Here is a 15,091-nt window from a genome sequence, read left to right on the forward strand (position 1 = left end):
GTCTTCGTATCCCCCCTTGGCCGAGAACAAAAGAGCAGTTACATGAGGCATCAACGTGGCATGTACCATGCTCGGGAGATCTAGCTCTGGCCAGGACGATCGACCCAGACTGCTGATACGGCCCGAGGAACGGATGCGCATCGGCGGCGTTCTGGACGGTGTGGATGCGTGGCCTGACAGAAAGAAACGGGGGACAGATCACAAAAAGGGAGGCGCGGTGAGGGGTCAACTGACGTCCCAATGCCGGAGTATACCCAAGGTTCTCGAGGACGTACCTGTACGTCTTCCGCATGCTCTGGGCGAACTTTGACGATATATTTGTCAATTGCCGAGCAGCTTCTCCATGTGCGTCCTGTTGGAGCCTGTTGGCATCCATATCGCGCGTATTCCAGTTCCTGATCGTGCACGAGCATGCTGTCAAACCATGGACGTACCTGAGCTGTGTCCACGGTTTGCATGACTGGCGTATGTGTCTACCGACGCATGTGCAGTCTGCACCTGATTTGTGCATATCTCAATCCTCGATGAGGCGCCCAGAGAACCCGATTGTGTGCTCGCTGTGCCGAGGCAAGGTTTCAGCTGAGCATCACCGTGTCAAATGAGGTTCTGTATCAGATGCGGAGATTCCGTGGCTAGAATCCCTAGACAGGTGCTCTCAAGGTGCTCTGCAAAAAGTCTCCACGTACCGGGGGTCTAACGAAAGGCCGAGCGTGGTACTGTCGATAATAGTGGTCTCAAAATAGAACTTGACGGGAGATAATCCTCTTGGTGATGTTGAGATGAGTTCCGAAGGGCGGAGGGACGCGATTCCCCTAAATATAAGCACTGACAATGTAGTCAGATGCAGAGAACGGATCTGAACGCATAGGACTTGACCATGCCAATCAGAGACAACGACTAGCATGTTGCCCGTACGAGAAAACTGCAAACGCACCCAGTCGAATTTAAGGTATACCTATCCGTCAGCACACTCCCATGACCGATAACCACCCTTTCTCGGCACCTTGCCTTCCTGGTACAAAGTGAATGCATTGTGGCCGTTCATGACGCTGCCTGCCTGTTGTGTACCCTTTGAACCTACTGTGCATGACTTCCGCGCAAAATTTCATCGGTAAATTTGCAAAGTACAACGTGTAGTCCACGGCGGCGATGCACGCCCGTTACATTGCGCAGCGGGGGCTTCATCAGGTCAGGAAGTGTCGCATTCTCGCAGGGCCCTTCTTCCTACTTACCCTCGCTGGTTTTCCGCTCCGCTCCTCTTCGCAGCGGAGGTCGACGTCGCTGAGAGCATCTCCAATCATGGACTGCATCGGCGGTCCACAGAATATAAGGGCACATTTCCCTTCGAAGGAGGTATTCGCGGACGCTGATCTACAAGGCAGGAAAGAGTCAGCAGTCTGACAGTCGTGAATCTCGAATGCGGTCAAGCGCGATACTCACAACCTTCAAGTCTTAGTGGGTCAACTGCGGACGATGGGAGAGAATATCATCCGGTGTACAAGAATCAGCAATTTTCGAAGTGAAATATTGATACGTAGCTTTGATGTACATCTAGAAGCATTGAAGCAAAATTACGACCGATTGGAGGGTGAAGTTGCCACTGAAATGGCAGCCGCTGCTGGATTTGTCTCGGACTGGCCTTGGACTGGCCATTGACAAAGCGGTACTCAGGCTGTTACTAAACAAGGACGGCCCCAGCGGCGAGCCATCTCTAAGTACAAGAAATGTGACTGCGATGATGTATGAATTCTCATTGTTGATTCAAATAACAGAGCGCAAACACGCTATGAACCAGAGATGAGCGATAGTAGCCACGTCCGACGGTGGTTGTCTGGTGGTTGCAGTTGGGATGCAGAAGGCTGAGAGTGGAACCCGAACGCGTCGCGGCCGTCGCGGATGTTGCCGCAAGCGCGTCCGAGAGAACGCGGCGTCACGGTCATGTGATTGAATCACGGCGTGTCACCGTCACACCAATCCTGAGCGCGCGAATCGCAGCAACGAGGCGGCTCAGGCTCCGAGCTCGACGCCGCAGACATCTTCAACTCCGTCGTCAACGCTCAGCACAAGTTTCACGCGGCGGCTTTCTTGTGGATTAGGACTCGGCTGGTACAGGTACGTGGACGATTCACTGTCGTTTGCAATCACGTCTATTGGTCTCATGGATCGCATAGCTACTGCAGACTCTGATCATCGAGCTCGCGCTGGAGCATCGAGACGAAGACTGCAAATAACTTCTGTGCTCCCGCAAGATATTGGCTGTTCAACACTCCTAGTTTCTGATCTGTCCCATCTCTCAAGATGACGACCGAACGAGCTCTTCCTATTCCACCCGTGCAGTCACCGTCACCGTCCAAGTTTTCCTTCCCCTCCCCAAGCAAGCCGGATCCGAATCTCAAGCCCAACCCTCATCCGTATGCAGTAAAGACTACAACCAGCGCACTGCTGTCACGCTCGAATTCATCCGGTCACAACGAGGCAACTCGCCACTACTACGTTCCTCTCTCCCCTAACGCGAGCCGGAGTCCAGAGAGCGCGAAGAACCACAAGGTGTCCAAGTCGCTCAACGCCGTTCCAGAGTCGCCGGATCGCTCGCCTCGTCCGCTCCCCGTGCCGCCCGGGTCTAGCTCCGCCAATACGTCCCCGGTCCACAGTGCCGACCCGAGCTTGTCTGGCTATGAAGCGGACACATCATTCCCTCGCCGCACCAAGCGTGCTGATACCCTGCCTACGTTCCCATCCAACGCGTCGTCTCTCGAGGTGCTCGCTATTCCCGAAGATCTCCCTCCGAACCCGAAGCTATGGACGCCGTCACAGTTATCTACGTATCTCACTACCGCTCTGCGCGTAACATCTCAGGCGAAGGCTGGTCAGCAAGGTGCTGTACCATTGCCCACTCGCGTTGCGAAGGACATCGCAACCTTCACCCGATCCAGGATGATCAGCGGAAGGATGTTCCTTCGCCTGACTGAAGCTGATCTTGAGAGGTACGTACCACTGCATCTCGAAGGATTATCAGCTCACCAAACTGATCTCTTAGTATGGGTATGAACAAGAAATGGCGCGAGCTGTTGTTGGCCACCTCCCAAGAGCTCCGGCAGAATGTTTTGAAGGGTCGGATTTGGGGCCCGGAGGTCTCCCCCAACCCTTCCCCAGGCTCTACCTCTCCTCTCCCAAACATGTTCTCCAACGCTTTCTACAACTCCAACTCGTCTACCAGCTCCCTCGAGCTTTCCGCAGACGAGGGTGCACAAGCAGCTCGGCCCTTGCCAGAACGCCCGAGGCGCTCGAGGAATGGGAGGGTGCGAGGCATGGTACAATCGTTCGAGCGCAGCGGAAGCTTTAGCTCCGAGGCTAGTTTTGATGGGGATCTGGAGGATGGAGAGGACGAGCGGGCGAAACTCGGGCAGTGGCTTCGTGAGGAGGGAGGGTCCTCCATCGATGAACAGCCATTCAAGAGCCCTAGTCCTACACGGCGCCCACTCCCAGACCCGTTCGCACCGGCACCCCAGAGAGCAACTACGTCAACCCCACCTCCGCAGGCGCCTGCGATCAACGAGGAACCGTCCATGGAAGAGCTCCTCGCGGCTGAGCCTGGCGAATCTGCCTCGGCCTGGGGCGCGCGTGCGTGGGAGGAGATGGATAACCTCCCGGGAGTGACGGTCAAGCGCATGAATGGCGTGCCGCACCCTCTTCCACCCTTGCCATCCGACGCCGAGGTGCACAGAACGGTTGTGGGCCATGGGCGAGACGCGAGCAGCGGCCGGCGGAAGGAGAGGGATGAACGAAGAGTCGTCACTGCCATTTTCACGCCCTCTGTTCCAGCAGATGAGGTGCTGGTCGTGGAGCCACCTACGGAGGAACTCAAGGCGGAGGTCGAGCCGTACGAAGCTGCGGTACAGACGGACGAGCATGCTGCGGCTGATGCGACCGCGCCGGACGCAGAGGCGCGGCGTCTCTCGGAGGGTGTCGCAGCGACACGAGCACTCGTGGATGTCTTCCGAAAACGTCTAGAAGACGTGGAGGCCAAGGTCGCTGAGTTGGAGCGGCTAGAGGTGGAGCGTGAAGAGCGCGAACGACAGCTCGCTGCTGAGCGAGCAGCGCAAGAAGCTGTGGAAGTCCTCGTCTCGCCTGGAGTCGAAGCTGACCGCAAGGCGTCGAGCGCGGAAGACCCTGCATCCTCGACTCTGCTCGGCCGCACAACTTCGATGCTTCCGGCCGCGCTACAACACTTGGACCTGACTGGTAGCTTCACGGGTGCCAACGGACGTACGAACGAGGACGACGGGGAACCGTCGAGGCTATCCGAGCTACCGTCTTACGTATTGCTTGTCGGCTTCGGGGTCTGCGCAGTCGTCCTTCGGGTGGTACTAAGACGTGTCGCTGGAAGGAACGCCATAGCTGCATGGAAAACCTAGCGGCTCGGACGTCCACCGACTCAGAAGTGTACTTATATTGCTATGCTTTTCTTGGACTTCGCCTCCATGATCTGCCTGCACCGTCGCATGCTGCTCACGACCTCTTATGCCCTGCACGGGTTCGCACCCAATGATCTCCCTAGCAATGTAATTCTTTCTACCGCCTGCGTTCTCGCCAAGACCGTGCGTATCTCATCCCCATCCCCATGTCAATAGCGATACTAAATATGAGTACACCGATCGCGAGCCTTCGCGAGCATCCAGCCGATCATGACATTTGCAGTGTGGCACAACGCTGACAGTTCGCATCATGTTTTGCTGGACCGCAGTATAGCAGTGGCGTCGAGGTGGACGATCGGATTGGCGGTAGCATCAAGCTGTGCCACCCATGATTATGCATGTCAAAGTTCGTAGGTTACTGCTGCTGCTGTGTCGCCACTGCGATGGAGGCCAGAAAGTTGTGCGGTCGTCCGAAGTAACTGTCAACGACAAAGTTCGATGCGCCCTGTTCGCTACGCTATATGGCGCGACGATCCGTCAGGAATCAGGATGGCCTCCGCGATTCAGCTTCGGCATGATTACTGCACGTCTCAAGATCTCAAGGCCCCCTTGGAGCGGCCGCCACTGATCGCAAGCGCATTGATCGCTGTCCATATGCTGCCAAGCTTCTGCGGGCCCTTTTCTATACGGCTTTGTTCTGATTCATGCGTCATGAATACAAAAAGCCCAACGTTCTCTTTGCGGCTCCTCCGTCCTTCGTTTTTATTTGTATGAGCCTAATTCCACATTCTATCCTCCCCTATGTCGTCCGACGATGTTGCAGCCGAAGTAGCAGACATTGCGTACAATCTCGAGCTCAGGTAATATCCCAGAGCGATGCATTGCCTTTCCAATCTAACATCCTTCTAGCTACGTACAAAACTCCTGCATGGTTGCGACAGCAGGTGAGCGTTGATCGCAATCGTAGCATGGCATGTCCTGATGCATTCTTTGGACTTCTAGCGCTATTATCCTATGAATACCTATGCACACTACCCCAAGAGCTCGACGTGTTGTGGAACCGCAGAAAGACCGGCGCCACGATACTATTCCTACTCAATCGCTTCGCGACCGCAGGCTTCGGCGTTGCAATGATGCTCATAATTCCAAACTATGACACAGTACTTGTGAGTACGATTTGGGTCCAGCCTACCTGCAGATGTTGACACCTCCCCAGTCGTAAGAGTAGTGACCAGTGGTGTCGAAACATCGCTAATATTACAAAACAGATGTAAGGCTGTGAACCTTCTACTGCCATGCTCTCAACTCCTGCTTTCGACGATATGGGCAGGTCGGTCATTCGTGTGAACGGGTGCTTCAGGTCACTCATTCTCGACGGCAGCGTTCTCTGCACTCCGTGTCTTCGCGATCAGCAGTCGTGACTGGCGCATAGCGAGTTCTGTATTTATGCTGGACATGGTGCCCGTTGGCACAAACCTCGTACGCCGTATTTGACTGGATTGGTCGAACATCTTTGTGACCTAAATGATGTAGGCCAGTGACATTCGGGAAACGTACGACACCCTGGAGGTGCCGTTCGTTGGCACTGTCTGCAACCTCAATTCTCTTCTTTCGGCGAAAACGAACATAACGTACGTCCATGCTGTGTCGGCTGCGTGGCTAATTGCTAATTCAAACTTCCTTTGGGCAGATGTGGGCGCTCCATCGTATGCCGTCCTAGCCATACTGACTGCTACCCTAGTTCTTATTTTGACTCGTTCATGCATTATAGCCGCGGACGTCATTGTCCTCGTGGTGACGTGGAGAAATACGTACAACATACAAAAGGAAGCCAGCGTTGTGAACCTGAGAACGCCTACTATCACCCTTCTTCTGAGAGATGGTACGTATCACCAGTATGTGCCACCAGCTGCTCTTGCTCAAGCGTATATTCATAGGAACAATGTACTTCACGTAAGGTGTCCCTACAGAGTTTGTGTCCGTTGCTAGGGCTGAGGATGCAATGATCCATCCCATAGGTTGCTCCTCATCCTGAACGTACTGCATCTAGCCCTCGAAATCACCGATGTACGTGGAATACAGTGCGTTCAAGCTTACTCTTGCTCATGGATACGTATCTCGACAGGTCTTCTGGGATATCACATACTTCGTCACAGGGTGCGTATACTTCGCCAGTATACTTCAACGAAATTCACCACGGATACAGATTCTCATCAATCGTCATCTCACGCTTCCTCCTCAACCTACGCCAGGTACACGCTGACGAAGAGCGGGATGGCACTCAGCCGTCCTTCATCGCGTCTCATGTCTCGGGACTGAACTTCGCCTCCACCATCATCGGCAACCTCGGCGAGCACCTGGATCATGGCAACTTTGTCACGAGCCCAGCAGAGTTCCAACATTCATACGGCGAGACGGAAGGGGCCACGGGGCCTGACGACTTGGAGATACCTCGTGAACAGTGGCCCCCGGGCTCAGAGCCGTTCGAAGAGGGGAGCACGTCGTCGCCGACTCAGAGCGACGAGATCCATACACTGGCTTGACTGACTGCATAGAATTTGGATATCACTACATGTACATTGCTATCGCACAGCTTCGTCCATCATAGACGCATTTGGCACGGGTGCCATTGATTGTCAGAATCAGAGATTGCATCAATATTCGTTCACGCACTCTCAAACCCTGGGGTCGTCGTATACGCAGCCTGAGACTTGACAAGCTTGACACGTCTTGCAGTGCGGCGTAGGCGTTCGTCATGGTCACCGACGACCTGGCTGTCAACCGATATGAGCGAGAGTATGAGACTGATGGGGATGAGGTACAATAGCAGTCCAGGACAGTGACCGAGTGTCGTAGTACAGTACTAATCAGTCACTTACGTGTGACGCATAGCAGACCCTACTGCAGAACCAGCTTCCCCGATGCCAGATTGGGAGACAGGAGCGTAACTCCGTGCAGCCTGGATCAACTCTTTGTCGCGGCGAGCGCGTGCGATGTCCACGTCGGCCATGGTGAGCGAATGGTACTGAAGCGGATCCGGAAAGCCTTTGGTGCAAGTCGAGGCCTGACAATCCACGAAGAAGCGGCGACATTTGAAGCAGCCTTCATACTGGCGGAGCAGCAGCTTCTCCTCGTCGGTGAGGTGAGGCACTCGGTCTCGAATGAAACCGAGTTTTTTTTTGTGCTGCTCCCACAAGACATACCGGGCCTGAATAAGATTCCGATAGAATTCAGACTGTGAATCTGACATCATGACAGAACAGGAGATGATATATCGTGGCCAAATCTCTTCACAGATGCGGGTGCTTGGTCAGATTGCATACCTATCGTACTTTGATGATTACTTACCGGTATTCACTGTTCAGTATTCCCCAGAGCGAGAGATACGAGTACTGGTCTACAGTGACCCAAGGGCGGCAGGTTGAGGGGTGCGGAGTACGTTTGAGGTCTTAGGCCACACCTACATCGATTAAATACTTATCGACTCGGGAGGGCCGACCATCAAACTCTGGTCCAAGAGCAGTATACGGTACCCCAGGGCCTAGTACCGTGCTACGCTGCTCTGCTGACCCTGACACGACTTGCAGATATCTTCGTAGAAGTTCATACAATAAGGTTCAGGGAACATGTGGAGCCCGTACGTGGAATTTCGAGGCCTGAGGAGTCATGCTTCAACATATTTGGGCTCGGAAGCACAAGTTCAGTTCGAGATCATGCGTTCCACGTACGATTGAGTTTGTCATGAGCTGGAACACGCGGCTGGAGGACACGACTGAGTTCTGCCAGAAACAATAGCGCGGGGTCGCCGCACACCGAAGCATTGTGGTCACAATGACTTACTACACAGAACGATGACGCTGTGCACCTAAATTACAGAGACGCAACCGACGGCTGTCCGAGTCAATAGCACTTGGGCATTGACAATGAGCTTGGACAACAACTCACATGTGCTGATGCCAGACGTGGGTTTTCCTTTATCGTCTGCAACCATTGCCAGGCTCATGCGTCAAACTTTTGAACACACTCCTGCCCAACTCTTCTCCTGAGCCATGTCCTTCGAGTACGCAGTTGGCATGACCCAAGGCAGCTGCAGTCTGAATTAGTCTAGAACGATTAAGGCACCTGCATAGACCATCGCCGCTGGGCCGTAGCCACCGACGGCACTCACCTACTACATATATATGCACTGGTGATAGTCGGCAACGCGGTGACTCTGAGTGACTGCAGTGAACAGGCGTAGAACATGTAAGTATTACGTAACGAAGCAGCAGGGCGGAGAGTTACGATGGGCGCTTAGAAATTACTATGCAGGCTGTGGCTGACTAGGGCTCCCAAGTCAAGTTCTCCCTCGCTGCCTCACCTCCTGCCTCTCCATCCACGACCAGCTTGGCCGTAGCCTCTTAACCGCTTCCCTAGGTCGGATATTCTGGTTGGGGATCGCTTCATTCAGGCAAGTGAGCGCCCCGAACACGACCTCACGGCGTACGCACGTGGGGACTGGGACGCTTGCCGCACAGGGAGCCAACTCCTCACATTCGGTTCAGCGGCACCAGACAACACGTCGCGGCATACTCCAGAGAGCATCCCGCTGAGGACGCTGAGACGTCCGGGCCTAGACCTCACCGCCTTCGCCATGAAGTTCAGGTGGGTGTGGTCCGCTCAGTCCCTCATAGCTGCTTGACACAGCGACCAGTTCGTCGCTCAAGTTCAACGCCGTCCCCGAGTGGTGGGATGAGTACATTGCCTATGATGCCCTCAAGAAGACCGTCTACCAGCTCGAGAAGCAGCAGGCCGGCCTCGGCGACTCGTTCTACAGCGAACACCGCGACCTCGAGGCGAATGAAGAGTCCGCTCTCATGGGCAGCGCGAGCAACGCATCCACGGACAGCATCTTCGTCCCGCTGCTCGATCGCGAGCTCAAGAAGATCTGCCTATTCTACGACACGCAGGAAAAGGAGCTCGAGGAGGAGGTCGAGCACCTGCAGCGGCTCGTCCAGGAGCAGGAGGAGGTCGGGCCGGACGCCGGACATCAGTACATGGACGCGGACACAGAGGACGACGACGACGACGATGAGGACGAGGATGAGTTCGACACCCATAGCCCGACAGCTAGCCGGGACCCCACACGCTCGCCATCGCGCCCCCCAGGTGGCCGACGACACGCACGTTCCGCGAGCTCCGCGGCTGCGGGTGCCTCGTCAGGGAGACGGAGGTTCGACTCGAATCCGACACGGCGATTTAGCATCTCGTCCATGGAGGACCACGGCGACCTCGAGGCGAGCATCGTGTCGCTGAAGTCCCAGTACGGGCAGGCGTCTGGGTCGTCGACCTCGCCCAAGGTGACGACGAAAACGATTGCGGCGAAGGTCAAGGGCATGAAGGACAGTATCACGTCGCTGACGGGCCCGCAGACGGTGTGGACGGCGAAGAACAACTACGCGACGGACATCCAGCTGCTGTTCAAGCGGCGGATCACGAACCTATACCTGACCGCGACGTCCCTGCGGTCGTACGTGGAGCTGAACTACTCGGGGTTCCGCAAGATCCTGAAGAAGTACGACAAGGTGACGGACGGTGCGCTGCAGGAGCACTACCTGCACGACGTGGTTGAGCAGGCGCCGCCGTTCGCGCAGCCCGTCAAGGACCGCCTGAATGCGACGATCACGCTGCTCGTTGAGCAGTACACCAAGTGCGTAACACGCGGCGACCACCGTGCGGCGCAACGGCAGCTCCAACTGCACCAGCGCGAGCACATTGCGTGGGAGCGCGACACGGTGTGGCGGCAGATGATCGGGCATGCGCGGCGAGGGGGCACGGAGGATAGCCCCGCTACACGCGGCGGGACGCTCGTGCTCGAGCCAGAGAAGGGCCTGCTGGACGTGAATACGAAAGCGGGCCACCTGCGGTTCACGATAAAGCATGTGTGCCTGCTCGTATCCGTCCTCGTGTTCATCATCCTGTTGAACGTACAGACTCTAGACGGCGTAGAGGCGAGTCGATGTCTGGCGGTGTTGGTGTTCGCGACGATCATGTGGGCGACGGAAGCAATTCCGCTTTTCGTGACGTCCATACTCGTCCCACTTCTCCTTGTCACGCTCCGTGTGATTCGGTCGCCTGACGGCGAGGAACGGCTGAACACGCCCGACGCTACGAAGTGAGTCTGCGTTGCCATCGTTGAGACGATTGTTGACCAAGTCCACGCAGGTATATATTTTCAGTCATGTTTTCACCCACTATCATGCTCCTCATCGGCGGCTTCACCATCGCCTCCGCTCTCAGCAAGACTGCGATCGACCGTGTATTAATCACGAAGGTGCTCAGTCTCGCTGGTACAAGACCGAGTGTCGTCTTGCTCGCGTTCATGGGTGTTGCATGTTTTGCCAGCATGTGGATAAGTAACGTTGCAGCACCGACGCTTTGCTTCTCGCTCATCCAGGTAAGGTTTCCACCGCTGCTCGTGTGCAGCAAAGGACGTCGTGCTCATGCACATACAGCCAATCCTGAGGACACTACCTCCCAAGTCGAACTTTGCTCCCTGTCTGATTGTAAGCACACTTGTTCAGCCTCGCCCTCCAATTCTTACTGTGATATTCCAGATCGGGATCGCTCTTGCGGCCAACATTGGTGGCCAGAGCTCGCCCATTTCCTCACCGCAAAACCTCATCGCGCTGCACGAGATGGACCCCCAACTCGACTGGGCAAGTTGGTTCGCCGTCGCGCTCCCTGTCTCGGGTATCTCCGTCGTGCTCATCTGGCTGCTCCTCCTCGTGTCGTACCACCCCGCACGGTCGCCCGACGGCGAGGGTGAGATCGAGATCCGGCCAATACGCGCGTCGCGCGAGCCGTTTACGATGAAGCAGTGGTGGGTAACGCTCGTGTGTCTCGTCACGATCGGCCTATGGTGCTTTGAGCACCAGATCGAGGATGCTATCGGCGATATGGGCATCATTGCGATTATTCCGATCGTCGCGTTCTTCTCGACGGGCGTGCTGAAGAAGGTGCGTGTGGATCGGTGGCGTCTTGATGTGGTCGTTGATTAAGCCACGTGCAGGAGGACTTTGAGCAGTTCTTGTGGACGGTCGTGTTCCTCGCGATGGGCGGCATTGCCCTTGGGAAGGGTGTCACGTCCAGTGGCCTTTTGGACGTCATGGACGACGGCATTCGTGAGATGATCTCCGGCCTCTCGCTTTACACCGTCGTCATCGTGCTCTCGTTCATCGTCTTGGTATGTATTACTTGGTCCATCGACGTTAGGTGTCATTGATTTTCCGATGTAGGTGGTCTCCACGTTCATCAGTCATACTATCGCCAGTGTGTTGCTCGTCCCCATCGCCAAGGAAGTAGGCGCGAACATGCCAGGCAACAGATCGAACCTGTTGATCTTCTTGACCGGTCTCTTGTGTTCAACTGGGATGGGCATGCCAGTCTCCGGCTTCCCGAACCAGACAGCGTACGCCCTTTCTGCTCTGTAACTACATGCTGTATTGACGTTGACGGTCCGTCACCCTCAGTGCGAACCAAGAAGACGATATGGGCGTGTTATACCTTTCGAACATCGATTTCCTCAAGAACGGCGTGCCTGCGAGCTTCATTGCGATGATGGTCGGTGTCGTCTGGCTTCGGTTGTTACAACGTTTTGCTGACTTGTGTCTTCCATAGGTCGTCGCAACCGTCGGATTCCTCTTGATGGAGGCCATTGGGTATGTTTCAGGGCTCTAGGCACCGATATCTTTGTCTGACGCACTGTTGTACAGTCTTTAACGATCTATGCTCCCGGCTATATCTGCCGTACAGTGTCCATCTAGCATTTCTTGCTTTTCATGTCGATTCCAGATATCCTCATGCTGATGATATAGTGTATTAGAAGGCGATAAGGACCGTAGGTAGAACATCCAAGTTCCATCTAGTTAGCTATAAGACTAGTTACTTTTTGTGCTCTGCCATCTGCTATTTGCTGTATGTAGGCTTACCATCACGACGTTGACAAACGATGCGTCCCTGGGTCATGTCGACCCTACTGGAGAGATCATGCTTATTGTGTCATGCTTCAGTGCAACGAATCGTTGCGGGGGTCGGCTTTCTTGAAGACTGCAACCAGAGCAGGCGGTCATAGCACAGAATGACATATTCGACGCCTTGTATGAAGGCGGCTCCACGAAAGGTGATACAACATCACGAGTACTGTACACGGGCTATATGACACCAAATCTCTGCAAAACAATATCTACGAGTGCGATCTTCCAGAACTGACGGAGGAAAGCACCAAGCAGAATCGAGACTATACTCACCAACGTCCACCTTGCTTGACACCAGCAAGCTCCTGGTTTCCTGTCCTAATACCACTCCCCGATTTACCTTGCTGACTGGATTCCATCTACGAGGGGTCTTCGACTACACCGATGTCGGCCATTTCATACCGTAAGCGCGACGGTCCTATCTTGGAACGCTCATAGCATGGGACCCAGCCTTCATCGCCGGATTGAAGTCGCGGTGGCAGAGGCCACGGCGGCGATGGGATTCTGAGAAGATCAACGTGGCTACAGCTGCCTCCTCCCTGTGAGGCCCACGGCAGGGCCAAGATATACTCTTGCATACAGATATCCGGTTTGTAATAGCGCGACCTACATGGCAAACGGGTTTGAATCAATGACAGAACGACACTGGCATGTTCGCCCGGCTAATATACCTAGCATAGATGATAGTGATCATCCGCTCGTGCCACAAATCCATGCTTGATCTCCGGACACGGCAATTGACCAGTGTATGGGCGCGGTCTCCTTCAACGTGTCCATCGGCATAGATTGAGATTTCTTCGCTCTCAGCCGTCTCGAGGACGGGGTACGGCTCCACTTCGTCTGTGGTGGACGCTACTGACGACGCATCGGAATCGGAATCGGAATCGGAATCGGTATCAGCATCAGCATCTGCACTTTGACCCTCTGATACGACGGTGAGTTTCAAGAATCGAGAGAACAATGCCGATCCTCACATACCAGCCAGAGATGCATTCGCATCGTCCGTCTCCGCTTCATATACACATTGGTCCTCTTGTCCGCATTCAGCATCAATGCACCCAGTCCTGGCAAGTGCGGCATCAAGCGGCGGGTCTCCTCCTGCGTCAGTGTTGTCGGTCATCAGGCGCATCCTCTTCCGGTCTCCCTCCTCGTTGTTGTCGAAGTCAATGCTTCGTTTTTGGTGCAAACACCCAGTATCCGAGGTTTTCTGCGGCAAGGGCATTGCATCGTGCGGCGTAGCATTGGGCACATTATCACAAGTTGAGGGGCGCAACGCCGGTTTGGAACCCAGAGCCATATCCAGAGAAGAATACGTAGATGTCGCGGGGGGAGGCGAGGTGGACATCGTGTTGTTTGTCGATACCAGTGGGAACAGCTGAGTGACGCGTCTTCTGGAGAGGCGACTATGAGTTCAGGTTGGAAGGATTGTGGCCGGCTGGAGCCACAGTTGAAGCTGATGGTGGGATCACGTGCACAACACAATCGCATCTATATCGCATATTCCTCCGTCCCACCACGCGCTTGGCGCCAAACGAGCACTGACAACGTCGTAGGAAGCATACAGATGCTGGGAGAAAGCCATATCAGTCCTAACGGAGCCAGACAGCTCGTTTAGAGGCGATTTTACTGACCGTGATCTTCCCGAAAGTCAAACATGCCTACTTGAAACTGACGGGTAGGCCTATAGGGCAAGCTTGGGCTTCAGGTACGTGTCCATTGGGTCATTGAGGTGTTCAGGCCCCTCCCATCATTGCGGCAGTATCTTGAGGGCGCATCGCATCGCGAGGCGACGGTTCACTGGGTCGTCGGTACATTGTCAACCGTATACCTCCCCTTCAGTGCAGCCATATCGTCCGCTAGTGAAGTTGCCAGCCCCCTATCTGAGTGGACTCTATTGACGTACCGCGATTAGACGGTAAGCGATCCTGGGTCGCCAACTCTCGGCGCGGCGTGTCCATCGCTAATCTTCACGTCAATACCTGTCCCTGAATTCAGTGAACTCAGGAGCCTCGTGGGTCGTTGCTATTACCACCTTGTAGCACTTCACCTCCACACAGAAGCATTCAATGTGAATGGCGTCAAATTTGACTGGACAGTTTCAATGCCGGTTGTCCCTCGACGAGAGCATAGCAGGGCAAGATCTCCGTTTCAATAGGCAACGCCTGTTGCCCTCATTCGACGAAACGTTGAGCATTCGTCGGCTTGGAGAGCTGGGGGAACCCTACTTGCGTTCGGGCCATCTCGTGTATCAGAAACAAAGGGAGGGTACTCTCGAATGCGTATACAACACACCTCAACGAAACGACGCGGTAGAATTTGCCTTGTCCAATCTAACTCTTTTCACAATGTCACTGCAGAAGATTGGAAGCGCAAAGAGAAAATAGCGGAGAGTATGTAGAACTCACGTTTTCGCACTGCGCATCTCACTGCGAATATTCGCCCGAACGACCTGTCACAGAAGTTAGCTCGCTCTGAAACTTACGGCTCATCTCGCCCTCATATACCTGGCATCGCAATGAGCTTCCATACGTTCCAGACGCATTGTCCACCGACCCACCCACGAAGTAGTCTCCTGTGGGCAGGCCCTAGAGCGATCTTCTTCAGCGGAGGCGCGCGGTCGCGTGTATCAAGGAGGGCGAAGATTCGAGACCTCAACGACGT

General features: G+C 54.8%; 5 protein-coding genes across 5 annotated transcripts; 3 read left to right on the top strand and 2 right to left on the bottom strand.

The window, feature by feature from the left end:
* Window positions 1–2,001: 2,001 nt before the first annotated feature.
* On the top strand, window positions 2,002–4,767 carry C8Q71DRAFT_544656 (uncharacterized protein). Its single transcript, XM_047919247.1, has 3 exons — window positions 2,002–2,112; window positions 2,172–2,984; window positions 3,038–4,767. Exons 2-3 carry the CDS (start codon window positions 2,299–2,301, stop codon window positions 4,413–4,415), a joined length of 2,064 nt encoding a protein of 687 aa, XP_047780653.1. The 5' UTR covers window positions 2,002–2,112; window positions 2,172–2,298; the 3' UTR covers window positions 4,416–4,767.
* A 449-nt stretch (window positions 4,768–5,216) lies between these two features.
* C8Q71DRAFT_856668 (uncharacterized protein) lies at window positions 5,217–6,958 on the top strand (the record flags this gene model as incomplete). Its single annotated transcript, XM_047927330.1, has 9 exons — window positions 5,217–5,275; window positions 5,325–5,359; window positions 5,418–5,581; window positions 6,106–6,121; window positions 6,187–6,297; window positions 6,353–6,368; window positions 6,434–6,482; window positions 6,541–6,572; window positions 6,622–6,958. 9 exons carry the CDS (start codon window positions 5,217–5,219, stop codon window positions 6,956–6,958), a joined length of 819 nt encoding a protein of 272 aa, XP_047780654.1.
* Window positions 6,959–7,019: 61 nt separating this feature from the next.
* On the bottom strand, window positions 7,020–8,004 carry C8Q71DRAFT_544700 (uncharacterized protein). The gene is made up of 3 exons (XM_047919248.1): window positions 7,764–8,004; window positions 7,295–7,701; window positions 7,020–7,189 (listed from the first exon to the last, which is right to left on the bottom strand). Exons 2-3 carry the CDS (start codon window positions 7,666–7,668, stop codon window positions 7,081–7,083), a joined length of 483 nt encoding a protein of 160 aa, XP_047780655.1. The 5' UTR covers window positions 7,669–7,701; window positions 7,764–8,004; the 3' UTR covers window positions 7,020–7,080.
* Window positions 8,005–8,653: 649 nt separating this feature from the next.
* On the top strand, window positions 8,654–12,444 carry C8Q71DRAFT_752720 (Sodium/sulfate symporter). Its single transcript, XM_047923397.1, has 10 exons — window positions 8,654–9,059; window positions 9,109–10,569; window positions 10,620–10,851; window positions 10,910–10,960; window positions 11,012–11,413; window positions 11,467–11,640; window positions 11,693–11,865; window positions 11,927–12,017; window positions 12,075–12,115; window positions 12,170–12,444. Exons 1-10 carry the CDS (start codon window positions 9,049–9,051, stop codon window positions 12,174–12,176), a joined length of 2,643 nt encoding a protein of 880 aa, XP_047780656.1. The 5' UTR covers window positions 8,654–9,048; the 3' UTR covers window positions 12,177–12,444.
* Window positions 12,445–12,861: 417 nt separating this feature from the next.
* Window positions 12,862–14,170, bottom strand: C8Q71DRAFT_544908 (uncharacterized protein). The gene is made up of 3 exons (XM_047919250.1): window positions 14,062–14,170; window positions 13,409–13,997; window positions 12,862–13,354 (listed from the first exon to the last, which is right to left on the bottom strand). Exons 2-3 carry the CDS (start codon window positions 13,773–13,775, stop codon window positions 13,059–13,061), a joined length of 663 nt encoding a protein of 220 aa, XP_047780657.1. The 5' UTR covers window positions 13,776–13,997; window positions 14,062–14,170; the 3' UTR covers window positions 12,862–13,058.
* Window positions 14,171–15,091: the final 921 nt, after the last annotated feature.

The sequence above is a fragment of the Rhodofomes roseus genome (genome assembly GCF_022264815.1).
Source record: "Rhodofomes roseus strain CIRM-BRFM 1785 chromosome Unknown C8Q71scaffold_7, whole genome shotgun sequence".
Taxonomy (NCBI): Eukaryota; Fungi; Basidiomycota; class Agaricomycetes; order Polyporales; family Fomitopsidaceae; genus Rhodofomes; species Rhodofomes roseus.